General features: G+C 35.5%; 1 protein-coding gene across 1 annotated transcript; it reads right to left on the bottom strand.

Annotated features, from left to right (window-relative positions):
- Positions 1-2,984: 2,984 nt before the first annotated feature.
- LOC132557740 (mitochondrial import receptor subunit TOM40 homolog 1-like) lies at positions 2,985-10,574 on the bottom strand. The gene is made up of 7 exons (XM_060222261.1): positions 10,321-10,574; positions 9,194-9,360; positions 8,919-9,020; positions 8,549-8,654; positions 7,929-8,060; positions 7,032-7,217; positions 2,985-5,910 (listed from the first exon to the last, which is right to left on the bottom strand). The coding sequence occupies exons 1-7, from the start codon at positions 10,493-10,495 to the stop codon at positions 5,762-5,764; spliced, it is 1,017 nt and encodes a 338-aa protein (XP_060078244.1). The 5' UTR covers positions 10,496-10,574; the 3' UTR covers positions 2,985-5,761.
- Positions 10,575-21,729: the final 11,155 nt, after the last annotated feature.

Below are 21,729 nucleotides of genomic sequence, written 5' to 3'. Positions count from 1 at the left end.
TATTGCCAAATGCCAGAGTGTTTTTTGTTGCCATGAGCATTCTAGGATGAAGAGCTATTTAGTTGATTCAATTAAATGACCTTGACCTATTTTCAAGATCATGTGAATTAATATCATCAAATAACTCCTTCAGAATAATTATGAATCTCTCGAAGGTCAGTACTATTTCAATGAATCTGGCCTTGCATGCTTTGAAGTTCTCATAACTTATCATGTGAACAGTACAGGTTCACTGAACCAGTTGTTTACAGAATAAAAGGTTAAAGATACAGGTCCATTGAGCCTCTTGTTCACACAACAAGTGTATGATACAGGTATATTGGGCCTCTTGTATGATAAATAGCTGTAGTTCTTTCATTTGGCATCTTCTGAGTGATGTACTTGAAATGCATCAGTTTACATTGTATGTGTTCCTAGGTAATACCTTCTATAAGCATTTATCATTGTTTATAGTAATAATGATAACAAGGTTCACACAAGTTTTTAACGGTGCTTCTTTACTCACACCATAACAGATCTTAAGCACCAACTGATAAATATATAATAAATTATCTTTACAGAAAGATATAAATATATACTGTCATAGGTAGCATCATTATTTCATGGTTGACTGACAAACATGTTGTATTTTTAGCAGGTTTATTTTCATCATTTCCTGTTCACCTTACTGAGACGACACATAAAATTCAAATCATACTTCAAAATCATAAAAGAAACCAGTGAGTCAAAATACTAATTCCAGATGTCCTTTGACATGAAGTAAGTGATAAGCAAATTTACAAAGTAATATATGCTAAATGACTGTCCGGTGAAATTTTCATTTCAGATTTATGTTAGCTGTTGATGTGAAATTCATAAGGTACGAAACAAGGTATAGCTTAACTGTACCTGAGTTTTTTAAGCGATGCCAATTTTATTGATTGTTCAAATAAAAAATAATAAAAATCCAACAGTTTGAATGATTTAAATCCAGCCTTAGAGTTTCTTAAAAGACTCGTAAGTTTTGTTCTGAAATTAGGATGGAAATGCCAAGTGGTAGTTAGCCTTATGAATTTACGTTAAAACGAACAAGATTTTGTTTACTTAGATATGTTTTACTATCCATATGTTCTTGTTAGAGGAACAATGACTGTTTACCAATTGTAGTTATTTTGTATCGTGAAATATTGTTTGTCAGATGTAGTGCCAAACATGTCAGATTTAAGTGTGTATGTGTAATCAGTGGATCTCAGTTAAATGTGACACAAGTTTATCATTGTGATTGTTTGGACATTTTTTTAAACTAATATTTCGCCTTGGCATCATGTTGATTTCAATTTCAACCAGCTTATAAGAACTGGTTTTTCCATCAGTACATATTTATGCTTATCAGTACTCAGATAGTGCTACATTTTTTAAAACTGTTTTATCTATAATTTGCTTCATGTCAACTTGATTTTGAATGCTAACAAAAGCATGAAATTAATAAATATGTTACTATTTATATTTTTTAATTCTTTGGTCAAATTATGTTCACATTCAGTTATATTTTTGTTCTGTTGATGGGAATTTTCTTTCAAAAAAGGTTGATAATGTTAAGAAAGGAGATGTCCATATTTCATAAAGAATTAGGTGATATCATGAATTGATATAGCTCTGTCACATAGGTTTAGAGCTCAGTATATTTGATTAAATATAGATAAATATTAAATGGATGATCAAACATTAAAATTTATACTGGTTTGTATTTCAAAATGGCTGCTTGACTTAATTTACAGAGTCTCCACTTGTGCTATGAATTAATCCACATAGTTTGATAAGAACAGAGAGTAATACTAAAATTGATTACATTGCATATCAGAATGAAACCTTGGCCCGGGCGAAAAATGGAGCGATACTAGGATTCTCAGCCAGGGACAGGGATGATCAAAAGGAAGTAAATTTAAACGTCTGAAATTGAAAGTGTATATTATGTTGTTGTTGATTATATATATATATATATTAAATAGGTGATTTATTAAAATTGCTTTAGTAAATTGAAATATTTGTCTGGGTTGTATTTTTAAAGAGGCCATCATGATCTGAATACAAGGGCTTGGCCAATGTCTAAAACCAAAACAAGTATGTCTGATTTGAAGTGGTAAAGGAAGACAAGATAAACTAGCAGACTTAAGGGGCTTGATAATTCTTCACAAATTGTTAAGGAATCTGGAAGCCAGATTAAACAAGGTTGTGTATAAAAAATATCCACAAGTAATAGAACATAGGCTATCTACTGTGATACTGTTATCAAAGAAAAATTAAAAGACAGTATGCTATAGATATATTGACTTCAAATGTTTCTCTTTGCCTGAAGTTGTGATCATGGACCCTGTTATGCTGCAGTGATTGTCATGGAGTAAAAGGTTCACCATAATTGTACTAGATTGCATGCTAGTCCTCCCTTATGTTGTTCAGTGTGAAAACTACCAACCGACTGAATCAAAATGACCTGAATCCTCAAATGGCAATAAACCAACAAACGTGAAATTCTTTATGAAAAATAACTGCAAGATCTTCCTGAACTTTCTGTAGGATATTAAACTGAATGTTCACGAAGTATTAAAAAAACAGACATCTTGATTCAGAGTTTCTACAACAAGACCTTGACCCTAATCATATGACCTTAATCTTACTAATGAAACAGACTGGATAAAGGAAAGATAACTCTTAAACATTTTATATTCATGTATTAGCTGTCATATTATCGATAATCACAGCATGGGTGGATAGCAAAATTAATGAGGTTGGATGGTTATTAAATGTGGTGCAGCACAATTATAATCAAGACAAACTGGTATTAAAAATAGTACACAACAGAGAGTAATAACAAACTTTGAACTAAAGATGATCACCTACTAGCAATACTGTTCTTAAACTGCTAGGATCCTCAAATGATGTTTAAGTGATGACAATAATCAATTACAGACTTTCAAATAGACCATGAACAATAAAAACAAAACTGATGATGATTTCTGGCATTTAATCCGGCTTCTCACAATCATTCACACACATATACTTCCAATATGTACAGAGAAAAAAGCTTAGCTGTAACAGTCAAAATAGTATGATACACCTGCATATACATCATGTATTCTGCAATAATCTGTCAGATATATATGACCTTCCAGATATACAGGAGTCAAGATATTATATATAATCTTCCAGATATATTAGGGTCCAATATGTGAGTTGTTCACTAAATAATTTGATCTAAATATTCAGACAACCTTATCATGTTCAAGGATTCCAGAAACATGCCATCCTTTGTTGTTATTACTGTAAGTTAATTACTGTAAGTTAATTAAGTACTGTAATTAATTTCTATTGTAAAACCGTATGTGACCACAGATGCAAAAAAAAAAAAAAAAAAAAACACCTCTGCAACCAGCCATATTAAAATTTTTTTTTGATAAAACTGACTTGATCTCAGTGGAAGATTCATGGTGAATACTTATGAATTAGGAACATAGAGAGTGTTCATAGATTTTTCTCGTCATAAAGACTTAAAAGTCACAAAAAATACATCCAGCACTTTGTGTAATATTTTAGTTGCATCTTCGTGTAAAAATCTTCCAGATGTTAAGTTGATGTTTAAAAAAAACACTGCATCAATCAAGGTAAGCTATGCAAAGTTTAGAGACTGTTATGAGAAAATCTTTAAATTTTGATTATGAAACAGAGGCCAGTACAGGGTTGAGATAGAAATATTGATGGATTAGATGTACAATGTTGAGAGTTAATTTGTATACCCAGATCATATTCATCCATTCATGAACAAGTCTGACATTCATTTTAATACATGTATACAGTATATTCTACCAAATGCATGCAAAACTACACATTTACAAAAAATATTCAAACTCTGCCAGGTAAATAAAGAGATAATATCTGACAGTTCATGAAAATGGATGTGATGGTGTGTAAGAGGCTGCCTCTGAGGTCTAGTATAGAACAACAGGAGAGACTCATTGTGGGTGTATAATAGTAATTTCTCCCTATGTTCAGCATTTGTATATAAGTACAGAAAAGTTATTATCCATTGTACTTAAATATTTTTTTGAAATCCTACACGTCTACATTTTTGCTGTGCCTTTGGACTATGTATTGGACATTATTACATATCTATTGTAATGTATCTACTCAAGCTAACACTGTAATAACATCAGCTGCCATAGATACATTCTTTAGAAGTGTTTAAACATTGTAGGAAATAAAATATTCTGATTCTGTCTAAACCTGTCAAACAAACCACACGTTTGCTACCTAACAAACCATACATATAAACAAGCTGTACAGATCTCTACACAAACATGTCTGTCGAAGCTACTCCTCTGTCAGACTCGGGCTTATCATAATGAAGTATCGTTACATGAACACTGGAATAGATGTTGACAAGATCAGTCCTCATCTCTTCAGTACAATCACAAGTTTAAAAAGATGTAGATGCTCTGGAGGTCTCAATAAATTTTACAACAAGATTTTAATAATGCTACTCCATCAGAAACTACAGTTACTGTCATCACACAACAAAATTTTCATGTAAAAAACTTTAGAAAAATGCAAATCCCTGAATTGAAAGAAAATGCGGCAGTTGGTTTTTTACATGCTTATAATGACAAGTTCTTAAAATCATACAGGCCTACAATCCAATTGTTTTGGTCAATTCAAATGAACATTTTTATACTTCAAATATGTGCTCCACAACCTTTTTCTCTGAAGCTTTCTAGTAACATGTCTACATTTGAGGTTCTACCTCTATTAATTGTTGATAAATCTATTACCTGATGTAATGTAATGGAGGAAACAAGGAAAGTTCACCACAGTAGTATGGATAAACCTGTCTAGAAAGTAGTCTACACTTCAGTGTAAAATTTTCATATTTCTCAAAACATCACTTAGAAGTGGAGAGATTTTCTGTAACACTTTCCTACCATAAAATTGTAAAGGTAAAGAGAATGCACCCGTTAATGTTGGTGTTATGTGGTAAAATTGATGAAACCTCCCTGGCAAATTGCATAAAGTGATGACATGATGTTTTTTTTACCACATTTATTTTAATGGGTAGGTATAATGATGTCTACTCCAACCTCAGATGGAAATACCTGTATGAAGTATGGGATAGCACTTTCTTATTACATTTCCTGTGCCTTCCAAACAGTTCCATAATGATAAACCTTTCAGATTCTACCTATCCTCTGTACCCTAACAATACACAAACTGTATCTGGTCAAGTTCTTGTTTAATGTAGCTGTTGGTATCAAACTACAAGCTGACTTTACATTGTTCAAATAAAGAAGGATTTCAACATTATTCTTTCAGATTTATCCTGTTTTGCTCAGATTTCATCTGTAAGATTACTACTAATTGTAAAATCAAACTTTAAGTTAAAAATCTTGACACAATTTCCTATTTCACCACACTTTCTCTGTCTTTAAAAATAGACAAGTTTCTGATGAAAACATAAAACTGAATTCAAGATTTGAAAACTATTTACCATGTAAACCTGATTTCCAAACACACCAGGTATATCCTTAAGTGTGAGCATCACTTCAGTGTACATGCATCAACAAGAAATCCAATCAGCTTTCGCATCATTTAAAACTAACACGAAAGTAGTTTTATCAATATTCGTTAGATCAAACATGTGCCCACTAAGAGTAAGAACAGCCTTCAGTATTTGTTACTTATATCACACTGTAAATGAAATAATGATGTAGTCTTTATCACTGTCACAGATTTATCACCCAACTATCAGTCCTATACCAAAGCGGTACTGAGGTTTCTGTGTATTCGCATAATTTGCCATGCCACTAAGGGCAAAGGTGAATGGAAGTGGCATTAATTTCTTCTCCATCGTTGCTCCTACAGACCAATTAGTATCTACCTGGCCTGAAACATCCAAATTACAGAAAAAGTTAAATACAGAATTCTTGTTCAAGTAAAAATATTTACAAAGACAATGACAGAAAAAAGTTAAATACAAAATTCTTGTTCAAGTAAAAATATTTACAAATACAATGACAGACATTGCATTACTATTCAATGATATGTAATTAAAACAAGAGGCCCATAGGCCTTAACGGTCATCTGACAAAAAGCAAGCCAAACTCTAACAACAGTGAGTCTGCTGTTAAAACAGTGGGCTTTATTCATTTGAACAAACATGGTAGCCCTTCCTTCCAGCATACTACAGACCCAATATCAGCACTCATGGACTTTTGCTTATTGAGAAGAAGTCGCTTGTATATTTTAATATATTTGACCCATGTGACCTTGAAAGAGGGTCAAGGTCATTCATTTGAACAAACTTGGTAGCCCTTCATCCCAGCATGCTACAGACCAAATATCAGCATTCTGAGCCTTTTGGTTGTTGAGAAGAAGTTATTTAAAAATTTAAACGTATTTGACCCCTGTGACCTTGAAAGTGGGTCAAGGTCATTCATGTGAACAAACATGGTAGCCCTTCATCCCAGCATACTACAGACCCAATATCAGCACTCATGGACTTTTGCTTATTGAGAAGAAGTCGTTTGTATATTTTAAAATATTTGACCCCTGTGACCTTGAAAGTGGGTCAAGGTCATTAATTTGAACAAACTTTGTAGGGCTCCATGCCAGCATGCTATGGGCCAAGTATTAGCCCCCTAGGCCTTCTAGTATTTGAGAAGAAGTTTTTTGAATGAAAAGTTTACGGACAACGCATGGCGCACGACGACAGACGAAGCATGATGGCTATAGGTCATCTGGACCCTTCAGGTGAGATGACCTAAAAAATCCATGGGAGGGCCAAAGATAATGGGATGTAACAAAAGTTTCTATTGGATAGGTGATTTACAAAATGAGTCAAAGAGCAACAAGTCTGGTATGATTAGGTATTTGTTGAATACAATCACTTCTCTTAAATGAACCTGCGAAGATCACTTAGAGGAATAGTCCCTATGAAAGCAGGACATTTTCACAGCCACTTGTTGTAAACACATTTTTATAAAACAATATTTTTAATCTCTTACCTTTAAAAGTAACATTTGTTGATGGTATTTCTAGTTGGTAACCAAGTGTGCCAACACTTTCCTTGCTGGCCAGACTAGTCTCCACCTCAGCTGCTATCTGAAGTTGTTCACTAACTTTGTGGTGGTAGCAAGCATGAGCAGCCCCACCAGTAGGACAAAAGTTTCCAGTTAACTGCCACTGCTTTCCTGTAAATGTAAAGGTCATATTAACTATATGACTCTCCACAAGTAGATATGCTAACTTGGTATCAATTTTCTTTTTATCAATATCCTCTAGTAAAGTTCACAGTAACAATTAATTCTAATAGATTGGTAGATATTAATTTTGCTAGAATGTAAAGAATTCCCTACAATCATATGTCATGGTCAAAATTAAGAAGTCTCACCTTCCCCACTTTGTCTCCGTAAAACTGAGCTTATTTTTTTTTAAGATAATTTGAACACAGATTCTAACAGCAATATCAAAGAAAAAAGACGAAACTTCCTCAAAAAGACAAAACTTCCTCTCCATGTAAAGTTCTTTTTATGTTATAACTCTTTTTATCTGTGCACAATAAAGAATCTCATCGGGTAACATGAGTGATGGATCATCAAATTTCCTTAATGGCAGAGCTAGCCCATACTTCACATGTCAGTGGTCATCAATTCAGGAAAGACATATAACACACAACAAATAAATGCTGGTCTGTCAGTGTGTAACCAACAAGTAAATCAGAATTAGCTCGTGATATCACAGTGAATTGTTTAGATAACAGTAAATTGTTGTTCTACCTGTTATACCTGTCTAATGACACCACAGTAAAGAGTTTAGATAACAGTAAATTGTTGTCCTATCTGTTATACATGTCTAATGACACCACAGTGAATTGCTTAGATAACAGTAAATTGTTGTCCTACCTGTTATACGTGCTGCTAATGATACCACAGTGAATTGTTTGCCAGGAATCTGTGGACCAAACTGATACACTAGTTCTCCTCCAAGTGCTAACCGTGAAGTTACTGTTTGTAGGTACTGTGTAACCAAGATACCTACAAGACAATATATGTCAGTATAAAATCACTTTTCTCAATATGACGTAAAAATCAAAATAAATCCAGTTATACTTACAATTTGGTCTGTAATTATAATTATGGGCTAAATTCCTTAAACTTTATATTCAGAATACTAGATGCAAAAAGCAAAGTATTATTAGGCAAATTATTCTACATATGAAGAATGTAATTTCATTGGCGAGACTCACATTTGGAGTTTTAACATCTCTGCGTGTAATGTAGGAGCCAACAACAAAATAATAATTTTCTGAGATAGAGTCTTTCTCAAACAAAAAATCTCATTCAAAAAATGAAAATATCTTTAAAAGATTTGTCCTTCAAAATAAACCAAAATGCCCTTAGATTTTTTAATTTTTTAAAAATTTTCTTTTTTCCTCACTATTTTGAAACAGTTGGTAGTGCATCCTTTACTGTTGGGAAGTCTGTATTTGGATAGTTTTTAACTTTAAACTTGATGCCCTTACCTGAGTTATTTATAACGTCTATATTTCCAGCTGTAAGTGATGCAGTGTAGTCACTCCCTTTATAGTCCAATGTTCCCTGGGCAGCAGCGCATTTATTGTCTTGGAACTTTAAAATCAAATATAAAACTTTATTTCAAATTTGTCTATTATTATTTTAAAAGAAACAGGAAGTACAAGGACCATAAATATATGCTAAGGACAGTAAAATGGTATGTAAATCCTTGCCTAATAATGAAATGGCCTTTCACCATATTGGATACATAAAGAGGTAAACAGGTCTGCTCAATTTACCCTGAACCTACAGGAGGAGGGTTAGGTAATGATAGTTTTTACAACATAATTCATTTATCAGACATTTGTCTCAATTTACCTGTGAAACAAATTTTGTTCTTAATCGATCAGAAAATGCATGAATGATGTTGGCGTTGAGATTTCCACTGGCATCCACATCCCCTATAATGACTGGGTAGACCTGTGAAAAAAAAATTCTTCATAAAATCTAGGAAATTGGGAAATTTGATCAGTAACATTAAAAATGAAAGAAATTTGTCTTCACAGTAGGATCTTTATGTTGTCTGTTATGATGGACTAAAAAACCTTTAAATGACATATTTTTTCCATTCATTCTCCCATCCTCTTCCTCACCTCTGAGGGACTAAGTTGCTTTGATCCTATGTAGGTTGTACCAAATCTGTATCCTGATAAGGCTGGGTTTGTCCCACTCATGTTGATCGTATGACTTATCTGGAAATGGCTACTGAGACCTTTTGATATTATAAGTTTTCCTCCTTCAAAATTCTGTGGGAATAACTCTGTGAAATAAAAGTCACTGTTAATACATATAGTGGTATTGTAGTAATTTAAGAAAGCAAAGCAGACAGTAGATAATAATCTAAATACCTGTCGAGATATCAAGAAATTACATGAATTTTAGCACCAATATTTGTTAAGATTTGCGTTGATAAATTCATGGATATAGGATATACATTGCGAATTCCTGCACTCTTGCTTATTTGTTGAATTCAATACCAAGAGAAGTATGTAGTCATTTACTAGAGATTAAAACTGGGCTGACAAATAGTAAGATAATACTACATAAAAATCTGCAGAGATTCAGGGATTTCAACAACATGATTTGTTATGTTGAAAGTTCTCTTAATGGCACTGTATACATGCCACATCATACTCTATACACACATCATATCATTCACTAAGTCTGAGAATATTGGGGTATGTGTATGCTCAGTTAAGTTAACATTATCCACAGTGCTTTTGTACTGTCTTTTTCCATCCACAACAAAAACATTTGTTCTGATTGCAGGACAACACATCAATACTTTACCAATGAAATAAATTCATCATATTCTTCATTTGCATTTTAATGCAGGTCTTCATGATTTCTTTAAGAAAGGCCTATAGATACGTGCACACTAACACTGACCTCTTTAGGCTACAAACAGATCTCCTGCGATGAGGGACATCTTTATTTAAGGCAACAACCTTAAATAAGGATGTCCCTCGTCTTTTAACTATGTCTCGATTCGTGAGTATTTGATTATCCATTGTAGATACAAATTATAAACCAGGATGTATATTTATCAATTTCGTCGTAATTCCATTTGAAGATATCAATCTCGACAGAGAATGATGACATAATTGTTTGCCCTTGACACCATACACCTTATGACAGAAACATTTCATAGCAAGGTAGACAAACACTAGATCGTCATATCCAAACAATTTGTAACTAACAAAAATACATCACACTCTACCTTTGCATTTTTTATGAAGGTCTTCATAAGTGCCAGGGTTGTTATCGTCTGCATTTGACGGCGGTTGCGGAGCCGTTTCCCCGGGTGCACTGGTCATTGGCGGTGGTGCCAATATTGGGGGAGAAAGCGGCATACTGGGTGGAGGAGGGGATGCGGCAGCGTAAACGTTACCCATTATTTATGTTGGTAAATTTTCAAAGAAATTTGCAATGTACTTTCCTTCACATTCGCTACTAGAACATGTCTGTCTACTGTCCTCGTGGTTTCACGCCGCCATTCAGTTGACAATCGTGCATGCGCAAATTGAATATCCGCCTTTGTTAAATTTGGAAACAACATCCGACTATATTTCCGGATTATGACTTGCCATTAAAGGCGTTTATTTTCTCGATGGTAGTTACGTGCAATTTAAGGTCTTCATTTCAGCATAATGAACGAAGGAGATTCAGACAAAGAATTAGAATATGCCAATCAGGAGAAAGTTAAAAAAAATTTGACCATGCTGTAGAATGTATCAAACCATTTAAGCATTAGACTTTAAGATAGGTTCAGTGCTGTAGTTATTGAGGTCGGTAAAAACTTTACATTACCGTGAAAATGTCAACTTATACCAAATATATATCTTGTATCCGAATCTACTTCTCCGTAAATATTTTGTATTGAACTTCAGATGAAAAAGCAGAGACCAAGACAGAGTTTGTTCATTTGTGCCATGCTTTTGAAAACAATGGATTACAATAGTGCCGAAGCTAAACAAGATAAATGAATGAGAATATCAAAATGATACATCAAATCCCGCCCCCCCTCTCCCTTATCAATACGTGATAATAGTTTTCTGTGTCAAAAGCAAACACACATTATATATATATATATTTTATGCTAAGAGCATTTTTTTTTCAAATCCCAACCTGACTAAATTTCCAACTGTAGTTCAGTCAGATAAAACCAGGAGTATGCGCTAAATGATAAACTAAGTTAAGGAACAAGGAGCTAATTCACTAAATCTGAATTTAACGAATTTAATGTGTATCCTGGTCACTGACAATTAAAAGGAATTTATTTTTATTCCGTATAATCCAACTGAATCAACAAGGTTGAAAACCGCATCAAAATTGGCCGGCCCAATACCGAGATATTGACCTGTCTTTCTCCCTACCGCACATGACATCGGCTCTCGTTCACTGAAAGGCCAAATAGAAGGCGTATATCCCGTTAAATGTTCATAGCAACCGCATGGAAGGATAAAACTGGACCTTTCCCTAAAATATTCAATTAATAGAAACAAATAACCTTAAAGCTCCATCTCAAATCACGGACTAAGAACTGAATCCATCTATATCTAAATCCGTGATGAAATAGCTTTGATTTAAAGTTTTACGGGAAAGCGAGCTAGTCGAGTGCAGTGAGGGGGTCGTGGTAGTCAGTATAGAAAGGAATATACATTCTCGGAACCCATCGCCTGTCAAGCTTATCGCTATACTGACAGAGTGAAACGAAGGGCAGTAACTCTGGGATTTCAGAATGAGAAAATAAAGCCACGGGCACAAATGTTAGATTGAAACGGAATATTTTTTAGTCTTGAGGAATTAGATAAAGCTGATGATAACACTAGACCAGAGGCGACGTAAATCTCTCTGTACACAGTACGTACAGCCACTTGAAATTTGTAAAAGATTTCAGTCACGGCCTTGGATTGAATAGCAAGACATCGCGCTGTATGACACATTTTATTATATATTACGATGACAGATTTACATTGTGCACTCCTGATGTTAGGCCAGCAATTCTAATATTTGATATTATTTACAACAGTAACTTTTAAATATCGAACACACGATGTACATTCGTGACCTTTTATTGTTTAACGTGAAGTACTTTATTCCTGGGAATAGAAAAACTTTCAGGGTATATTTAAACACAATGAGCTTCAATAATTCACGGGATCTTTATCTTTATTTTCATTTATGCTAACTAAGTTATGGACAGAAACTGAAGACAACGAAGATGTTCAACGAAATACATCAGCAGGCAAGATTAAATCCAGGATAGCGAAATCACATCATTTTGGTAACTTATATTAGTTGCACGAAAACACAAAGTTAAATGTTTGATTAAGAAAGATAAAAAAAAATGTATGCAAAACAAGCTGAAAATAAAGAGCATGGCGAAAAAAATCAGAATATATGCTAAATCAATATAGCACAATTTACCGCAAGGACCCCCCCCTCTCTCTCTCTCTCTCTCTCTCTCTCTCTCTCTCTCTCTCTCAGGTCACGATATATCTTGAATCTGAGCCTTTTTTACAGGCGCTGATGTGGTTGTTTCATAGACCCAAACTCTCTACACCAATTGCTCTGAATGGAATGCGATGGGCCTCCCGCATGTTACTCAGTGATGTAGCCACTAGCTACCCCAAGGAAATCCTTAAAATTACCCTGATTAGTTGTGGGCTGATTAAAAAATCCAACAAAAATATTTCAAAAGTAGTCCAAACATTCACCTACAATCACTATTAAAGTGTATAACTTGATTGTGTGATGTTATAGACTAAGTTTTACCAAAAACTGTCCTTGGGTTCATGAGATGTCCCGTTCTGAAGATTGTTTATGAATACGCACAAACAACGTCAAACACATAACATATATTAAAGATAATATTTATTGATATATATATAGATTACATCTAATTTGAATAAGCATGCGAGAATGAGTAGAAGTAAAGTCTGATTGTATCCATGGTAATCTATCACCACTGGTATTGTTTCCGGACATTAGAAGGACAATCTCTTTTGACGGAAGACAGCATATCTCACATTGGACATCAATTTATTTCCGTTGGAATAAAATCTTATATCTTCGATGACGAAGTTTTCGTCAATTATACCAGCCAACGTTCCCATGCTATATTGTACAAGTAAATGAGTCAAAATATCTCACAGAATAAAACAATTAGCCGTTCCAGTATTTATATTCAACATGTTATATCAATCACTAAAGCCGGACATAAAGTGATAACATTAATTCTATTTATTGAATTAATCATCCTCAAATTTCAGGAAAAATGACTACTGCCTCTAAAAAATGCCCGAAATGGCGGTTCTAATTGATTACTAGTAATCTTGGAATTTTCTTTCATCAATTTTTGTTCCAGGTGAAATCCTGTAAAAGGGGGCGGGAGGGGGCGTGCGTGGTGGTGGTGGTGGTGAGGAGGAGGGGGGGGCGGGGCGGGGCGGGTACATGTATTTATTGATATCATCAATCAACTGAATTAGTGATATCATTTATTTCAAAAGTGGGTAAAGGTGACCAGTAACCTTGACCGATGACCACCAAAATTTAATCCGATATCGGGAGTGTGATTTTATCGCTTGAATATTTGAATTAATCTATTTTAGGACTCACGAGACATCTTGTAAAACGTTTTTATTCCAAAAGTTGTTTAGAGTGGCATTTACGTTAAACAATGCCCATTAAAACTAAAACGAAATCATAATTTAGAACTTAACTGCGTGCTATTATGGTGCGAGTATGATTTAAATCTATCGAGATGTTTATGAGATATCTGGGTAAGCTCTGTGCTGGACGCACGAACAGACAGACAGACGCACAAAGGTGTTACTATCTACCATATAATTAATTGGTGTAAAATTGGACATACATGTGACTACTGTATGAAAGGTTAAAAAGATATTAAAGTTATATATTTGAGCATTGATTTCACAGGCTGTAGCCCCTTTGAATATGCTGTGTGAAGTTGGTTAAAATACAACATTCATGATTTGAATGCTGCGCAGTTCGGCGTACATCGTTCAACATTCATAATCTGTATGTTGTGCAGGAAGAAATTCGACATACAGCTTTCAGGATCTAGTTATATATCAATCAAAATGCGGCATCTGGTATGTTGACTGTGAGGTATCTGGTATGTTGACTGTGAGGTATCTGGTATGTCGACTGTGAGGTATCTGGTATGTCGACTGTGCGGTATCTGGTATGTCGACTGTGCGGTATCTGGTGGTATCTGGTATGTCGACTGTGCGGTATCTGGTATGTCGACTGTGCGGTATCTGGTATGTCCATTGTGAGGTATCTGGTATGTCGACTGTGCGGCATCTGGTATGTCGACTGTGCGGCATCTGGTATGTCGACTGTGCGGTATCTGGTATATCGACTGTGAGGTATCTGGTATGTCGACTGGGCGGTATCTGGTGGTATCTGGTATGTCCACTGTGAGGTATCTGGTATGTCGACTGTGCGGCATCTGGTATGTCGACTGTGAGGCATCTGGTATGTCGACTGTGAGGTATCTGGTATGTCGACTGTCGACTGTGAGGTATCTGGTATGTCGACTGTGCGGTATCTGGTGGTATCTGGTATGTCGACTGTGCGGTATCTGGTATGTCGACTGTGCGGTATCTGGTATGTTGACTGTGAGGTATCTGGTATGTCGACTGTGAGGTATCTGGTATGTTGACTGTGAGGTATCTGGTATGTCGACTGTGCGGTATCTGGTGGTATCTGGTATGTCGACTGTGCGGTATCTGGTATGTCCACTGTGCGGTATCTGGTATGTCGACTGTGCGGTATCTGGTGGTATCTAGTGGTATCTGGTATGTCGACTGTGAGGTATCTAGTATGTCGACTGTGAGGTATCTGGTGGTATCTGGTAAGTCCACTGTGAGGTATCTGGTATGTCGACTGTGAGGTATCTGGTATGTCCACTGTGCGGTATCTGGTATGTCGACTGTGCGGTATCTGGTGGTATCTGGTATGTCGACTGTGCGGTATCTGGTATGTCGACTGTGCGGTATCTGGTATGTCGACTGTGCGGTATCTGGTGGTATCTAGTGGTATCTGGTATGTCGACTGTGAGGTATCTAGTATGTCGACTGTGAGGTATCTGGTGGTATCTGGTAAGTCCACTGTGAGGTATCTGGTATGTCGACTGTGAGGTATCTGGTATGTCGACTGTGCGGCATCTGGTATGTCGACTGTGCGGTATCTGGTATGTCGACTGTGCGGTATCTGGTGGTATCTGGTATGTCGACTGTGCGGTATCTGGTATGTCGACTGTGCGGTATCTGGTATGTCGACTGTGAGGTATCTGGTATGTCGAATGTGAGGTATCTGGTATGTCGACTGTGAGGTATCTGGTATGTCGACTGTGAGGTATCTGGTATGTCGACTGTGCGGCATCTGGTATGTCGACTGTGCGGCATCTGGTATGTCGACTGTGAGGTATCTGGTATGTCCACTGTGCGGCATCTGGTATGTCCACTGTGAGTTATCTGGTATGTCGACTGTGCGGCATCTGGTATGTCGACTGTGAGGTATCTGGTATGTCGACTGTGCGGCATCTGGTATGTCGACTGTGCGGTATCTGGTATATCGACTGTGAGGTATCTGGTATGTCGACTGGGCGGTATCTGGTGGTATCTGGTATGTCGACTGTGAGGTATCTGGTATGTCGACTGTCGACTGTGAGGTATCTGGTATGTCGACTGTGCGGTATCTGGTGGTATCTGGTATGTCGACTGTGAGGTATCTGGTATGTCGACTGTCGACTGTGAGGTATCTGGTATGTCGACTGTGCGGTATCTGGTGGTATCTGGTATGTCGACTGTGCGGTATCTGGTATGTCGACTGTGCGGTATCTGGTATGTCCACTGTGACTGTGTCGACTGTGTATCTGGTGGTATCTAGTGGTATCTGGTATGTCGACTGTGCGGTATCTGGTATGTCGACTGTGCGGTATCTGGTGGTATCTGGTATGTCGACTGTGCGGCATCTGGTATGTCGACTGTGCGGTATCTGGTATGTCGACTGTGAGTTATCTGGTATGTCGACTGTGCGGTATCTGATATGTCGACTGTTCGGTATCTGGTATGTCCACTGTGCGGCATCTGGTATGTCCACTGTGAGTTATCTGGTATGTCCACTGTGCGGCATCTGGTATGTCGACTGTGCGGTATCTGGTGGTATCTGGTATGTTGACTGTGCGGTATCTGGTATGTTGACTGTGCGGTATCTGGTATGTTGACTGTGAGGTATCTGGTATGTTGACTGTGCGGTATCTGGTATGTTGACTGTGCGGTATCTGGTGGTATCTGGTATGTCGACTGTGAGGTATCTGGTATGTCGACTGTGAGGTATCTGGTATGTCGACTGTGCGGTATCTGGTATGTCCACTGTGAGGTATCTGGTATGTCGACTGTGCGGTATCTGGTATGTCCACTGTGAGGTATCTGGTATGTTGACTGTGCGGTATCTGGTGGTATCTGGTATGTTGACTGTGCGGTATCTGGTATGTTGACTGTGCGGTATCTGGTGGTATCTGGTATGTCGACTGTGCGGTATCTGGTATGTCGACTGTGCGGTATCTGGTGGTATCTGGTATGTCCACTGTTGGTAGCTATCACGAAAACTGTGATGTTGACAACACATTCTATTGTGTAGAAGTACACGCGCTGTACGTGACCATATGTTTGATACAGTAAATGGTTACCGTTCAGAAATTGACATTTAGCAGCTGATTACTATCCTGAACTAGAGTGTACTATTAATCCTATGTAGTCGTTACATTTCTTTTCTGTAATCTAAAGACAAGACATCATCATTGACATCAATATGCCTTAAAAGTACAGTACTTGACACGGCATTATTTACCAGATAACAAAAAGAAGGCAGCAAAATATATACAGCTCTTTAACGTATACCAATAGTCTGTTGACAAATACTTTCCACAACCAAAGACTTTGAATAATCCTTTTGAATGGTGAACTGGACGCATTTTCACCGTTCTGAAAGTGAACACATCACTGGATGTCGGCAAAGAACGGACTCTTTTCTGTACACACATTGCGTTCTGCTTATCTAAAACGGATGTGACTGTGCCCCCCCCCCCCCCCCCCCCCCCCCCCCAACCTCAATTTTGTTTTCTTTTTCTCATTTTATAATCCCATCTTTAACTAAAAATATGAAAAGTTCTAAGGCTATTGCGTGACTATCTTAATTTGTATGTTTTAATTTGTTATGGAAAGGGCTTAAGTAAGTTGTTATAACTTTTGTCCAATCCTGTTGTATTTTGTTTGCAATAAAATTGATTTAAACTAGAAACTGGATGTTTTTTTTCTTCCTCTTTCTGACATGTATCCAAACCTACAAAATTCTGACGTGTTATTTCAGGAATTCGTAATATTCGTAATATAACGTGTGGACACCCCAGATAGAACAAAAACCTCTATCGTTGTATGAGGTAGATCAAAATTGAGTTTACAGTGAAGAAGTTGTATCATTATCTTTATTACGCGAGTATACAGTAAAAAAATATACAGTATGTCCCCTCTTCGTTACCGTAATAAAAGGTCTTAGGTGCGAAATTGATTCTGATGTGCTACAACACACACATATTTCAAAACTTTTTTTTTCTCTCTTTCTTCCTTTTTTGATACTAATTACAAAATATTAAATGTTGTAGATAAAGCGTCTATACCGTTATAGTTTGGAAACATGCCTTTTCCTTTGGTTTCCCTTAATCTTCGGACTTTTGAAGTGTAATGTTTGAACAAACTCCTTAATATATTTATTTTATGAATACCATTTACAGATCTACTTGATTTCAAGGTTTTTTTTAAATGTTTAAAAAAGTTATATTCTTGTAGAGAAGGGAAATACATGGTACAAAAAAGTAGATTTACTGTAAGGATTAAAGTAGTATTAATGTACTTTCTTTCTGATGTCGCCATCATACTTCATAATTTGTCCGAAGTCGCGATGACAAGGCATGTTGCCATGGTTTTGGACAAGTACTTACACCAGAAAACTTCACCCAGTATATTTTTCCTGTACAAGCGTCGTTGAGAATGGCCTTATCGTGATTACTGAAAAATCGGATTGTAAATAACAGATTCAGTAATCTTGTTTGTTTTAACCTTTTGTTCTTAACAACCACTTAATAATTATAATAATAAAAATGCCACTCGCTTGGTGATCTGGTCTACAAAACGTTTGTTCGTTCGTCATTTCAAAAAACTCCTTAGCAACATCGAACCTGTGTAGACTCTTCTGTTGTATGTGAATATTGCCGCGGAAAAAGGACGACTAAAAATATGACTGGTAATCGACATCGGCACAGACCAGGAAGCTTTAGTTTTAAACACTTTTACAAGTAATTAATCGTTGTTTTAAACAAAATTGTACAAAAACACACAAGTGAAAGACACCGTACAAAGAAATAGGTACATTAAGTCCAAAACTGCATCATACAACTGTTTCAGTTTTCAGTCTAAATATTGAAATCTCCGAGATTACTGAAAAATCAAAAAAATTGTTAAGATCTAGATGGGAGAAAGAAAAACCTATAATTCAATTAATTTCGAATTTTGTATATATCTAATGATGATGAATAAATTATTCTCGTATAGGACAAATACAATTATTACAAAAACAGCAATTAAGTTTACTTCAAATGTAAATCTATCATATTTCTGCTGAATTACTTTTTCTATACTCAATACCAATACATATTGGTGTATATATAACTTGCATACTTATACACAACTGGTCATTACTATGAAATAAAAACAATGGATCAGGGAACTACCTTTTTCAAAATTTTGGTTTGAGTTATCTCCCTTGACCAAAATCCGTGACATACATCATTTCCCATTATATCCTTTATATACTACTATGCTACCGTACTCCCATAAAAACACAACCACTATATGCATGTGAGCCGAGCGGACGATAGAGCCGGCATTTAATGTCATATTCTCTTTTTTTTTTTTTTATATATATATACATACCCTTACTCACTCACTAGCCTCTCGCTGCCCTAATTCTACCATGTATAACAAGCCTTAGGAGAACCAAGCGAGCCACCCAACCTCAAAACCGTTATACGGGATGAGAGGAGGTGCACCAGCCCAAAGTGCTTCAGGCTCCCGAAATAATGCTGGGATTTCAATTGTTCATTGATTTTAAGCACCTGCATTTTAATGGTCTACCATGGTATTTCTACCGGTCGTTAGATACTTTCACGCTTTATATTTCTTCAATACCTTTACTGAAAAGCGAAAATATGTAAATTATATATTCTATACTATATATAAGTGCCTTGTATACGTTTTCAAACCCTGAAACTATAGCAGTCAACTCTTTGGAAGTCCGCGGCTAGAATGAATACCCGATATACCCCTCACGTGCGCGTCGGTACCCTAGTACTCCACGTGGCACGCCAATCATTCTCCTGATTGGTCAGGTACTATACACTGCCTTGCACGCCTTGCGTACATATGTACGTGACCGAAACTATAGGATAGCAAATTTCCGCTATTCTCCGAAACGCGGAAATTTTTGAAATCACTGCGGGCAATCACATATATTACTGAAATTATCCGATAAATTCATAGTTTTTTTTCAGATTCTAATATGGCTGAAAATAATTGTGTCTTAAACCGTATTATATACGTACTTATGGTATTTTTCGTATGTTCAGCCGGTGACTGGCATTAGATTTTACCTTTGACCTTGATATATCTCATTCTCTTTATATAAATGCAAAGTCTATAGAGAATATTTTTCATTCAACAAAAATACGATACATTTAGAAGATCAGCTGTGAGACTTTGGTTAACTTACGTAGATTACTCAGAGCTTTTGACATTGTTAGAATGAATTCGCGGTGTAAACTTCATACTATTTGGAATAGTACTAAAGTATGTTAATCGTGTTCCTTTCGTTATCATTTAGTATATAAACGTGTTTTTTTCAAAATTACAACCATTATTTACATATCCTGTAGCAAACTGATATCGAAGAATTGAAAATATCACTATTCCATGTTTGTAAGAACATTATTGTGGAATGTCTGCTTATCAATAAGTTTTATTGTTGGTTGAAATTTTCACAAAATTGAGAATTCTATATTCATCAGATCAAATTCATTAAAATTATTTTGTATGAAACTTAAGTATGGGACTACTATATAACAATAATTTATTATACATTAGAAGAGTATGTCGTCTTTTCTTACACTGTAGTAGTATTCTTCATCAATAATTTATCTTTCTTGTTTTTATATCAGTTAAATGTAGACTTGCTTGTGCCCAGTTCAAAATAAACAATGTAGCTGTGCGCATTTTCTTAATACCTAAAAGTAATTTTACAAAATTTGAATAAAGATGAAATAACGTAACCCATGGTTTTTTTGCTGGAAATTACAAAATGTACAAAAATTGTGTTGACCTCCAATATCATTACCGCCATAAGTTTTCATAACCTACAAAATCATTAGGTGCTTTTCTCTTTGTTTCAATTACACTGTACTTGAGATATGTTAGCTAAGAAAAGAAAATTGATTTCATAGTTTTTCTTTGTGTTGTAGTGATAAATAATCCAATATTATATATATATATATATAATTCAATATTTTATATACGGTTTATTTATATTGTTGAATAATATACATGTACATTACTTTATGATATTTATAGTCTTTATTTTAAACAGAGTTATGGTTCTTTGCGGTCAATCTGATCCACCTCACTATTCAGACCACCTCGCTATTAAGATCACTTTTGTCCAGTCCCCAAAGTGGTCTTAATAGCGAGGTTTCACTGTATAATGATTTGTTGTTTGACTATATGATTTAGTGCTATATTGTAAAATTTAATTATTCACTTTTTTTTCTATTAAAATGTCAAATATCTAATAACTTCAAATAACATTTAAATGTTTTCAAAATTATCATTAATCAAATATGAGGATTATATATTATATTTTATTAAGAATATAATGTAAAATAATATAAAGTATTATGTGAATCACATGTACAGGTAAATCTCAGGTAAAAGTCCGGATGGATAAAAAGACAGCTAATATGAAATGGAAACAAAACCTCCTATCTTTTAATAAAAGATATTGGCGTCCAACATACATCCCCTAAATTGGTCTTACAATAAATTATTCGAAACTAAGGGATTGGATAAATACCATTGTCAGATTTATAGCACTTTAAATACAAGATGTGCTTACACAAATACTTTAGATTTGTCTATCATATTTTTTCAGGTCACATTTCAAACAATTAGTCATCAGTTGGTAATTTATGAACTGATCTTTAGAACAATACAGAGGCACGAGTGGAAATACAGGAGTGGCCGGTTATCTGGTTCTTGAAAAATAATCTGCGCACGCGCGTTCTGTTTCTTTCTTTCCGAGTTATCTGCTGTAGTGTATAGTTATCCTAACTCTAAAATTTTATTATAATTTTGTCATTTTTCTCTTTGTAAAATTCATCTGCAATCTATACTTGTTGTATACGAGCTAGAAATTATTCGCATGTAATAAGTGAAAAGCTTTTAGTAAAACAAAAATGGATTATTTATAATATAACGAAATAGATGAAAAT

The sequence above is a fragment of the Ylistrum balloti genome, unplaced genomic scaffold (genome assembly GCF_031769215.1).
Source record: "Ylistrum balloti isolate Yb309-2 unplaced genomic scaffold, AGI_CSIRO_Ybal_v1 Utg370714, whole genome shotgun sequence".
Lineage (NCBI taxonomy): Eukaryota > Metazoa > Mollusca > Bivalvia > Pectinida > Pectinidae > Ylistrum > Ylistrum balloti.
The sequence above is the reverse complement of the archived record's forward strand: the minus strand, read 5'-3'. Positions and strand labels throughout refer to the sequence as shown.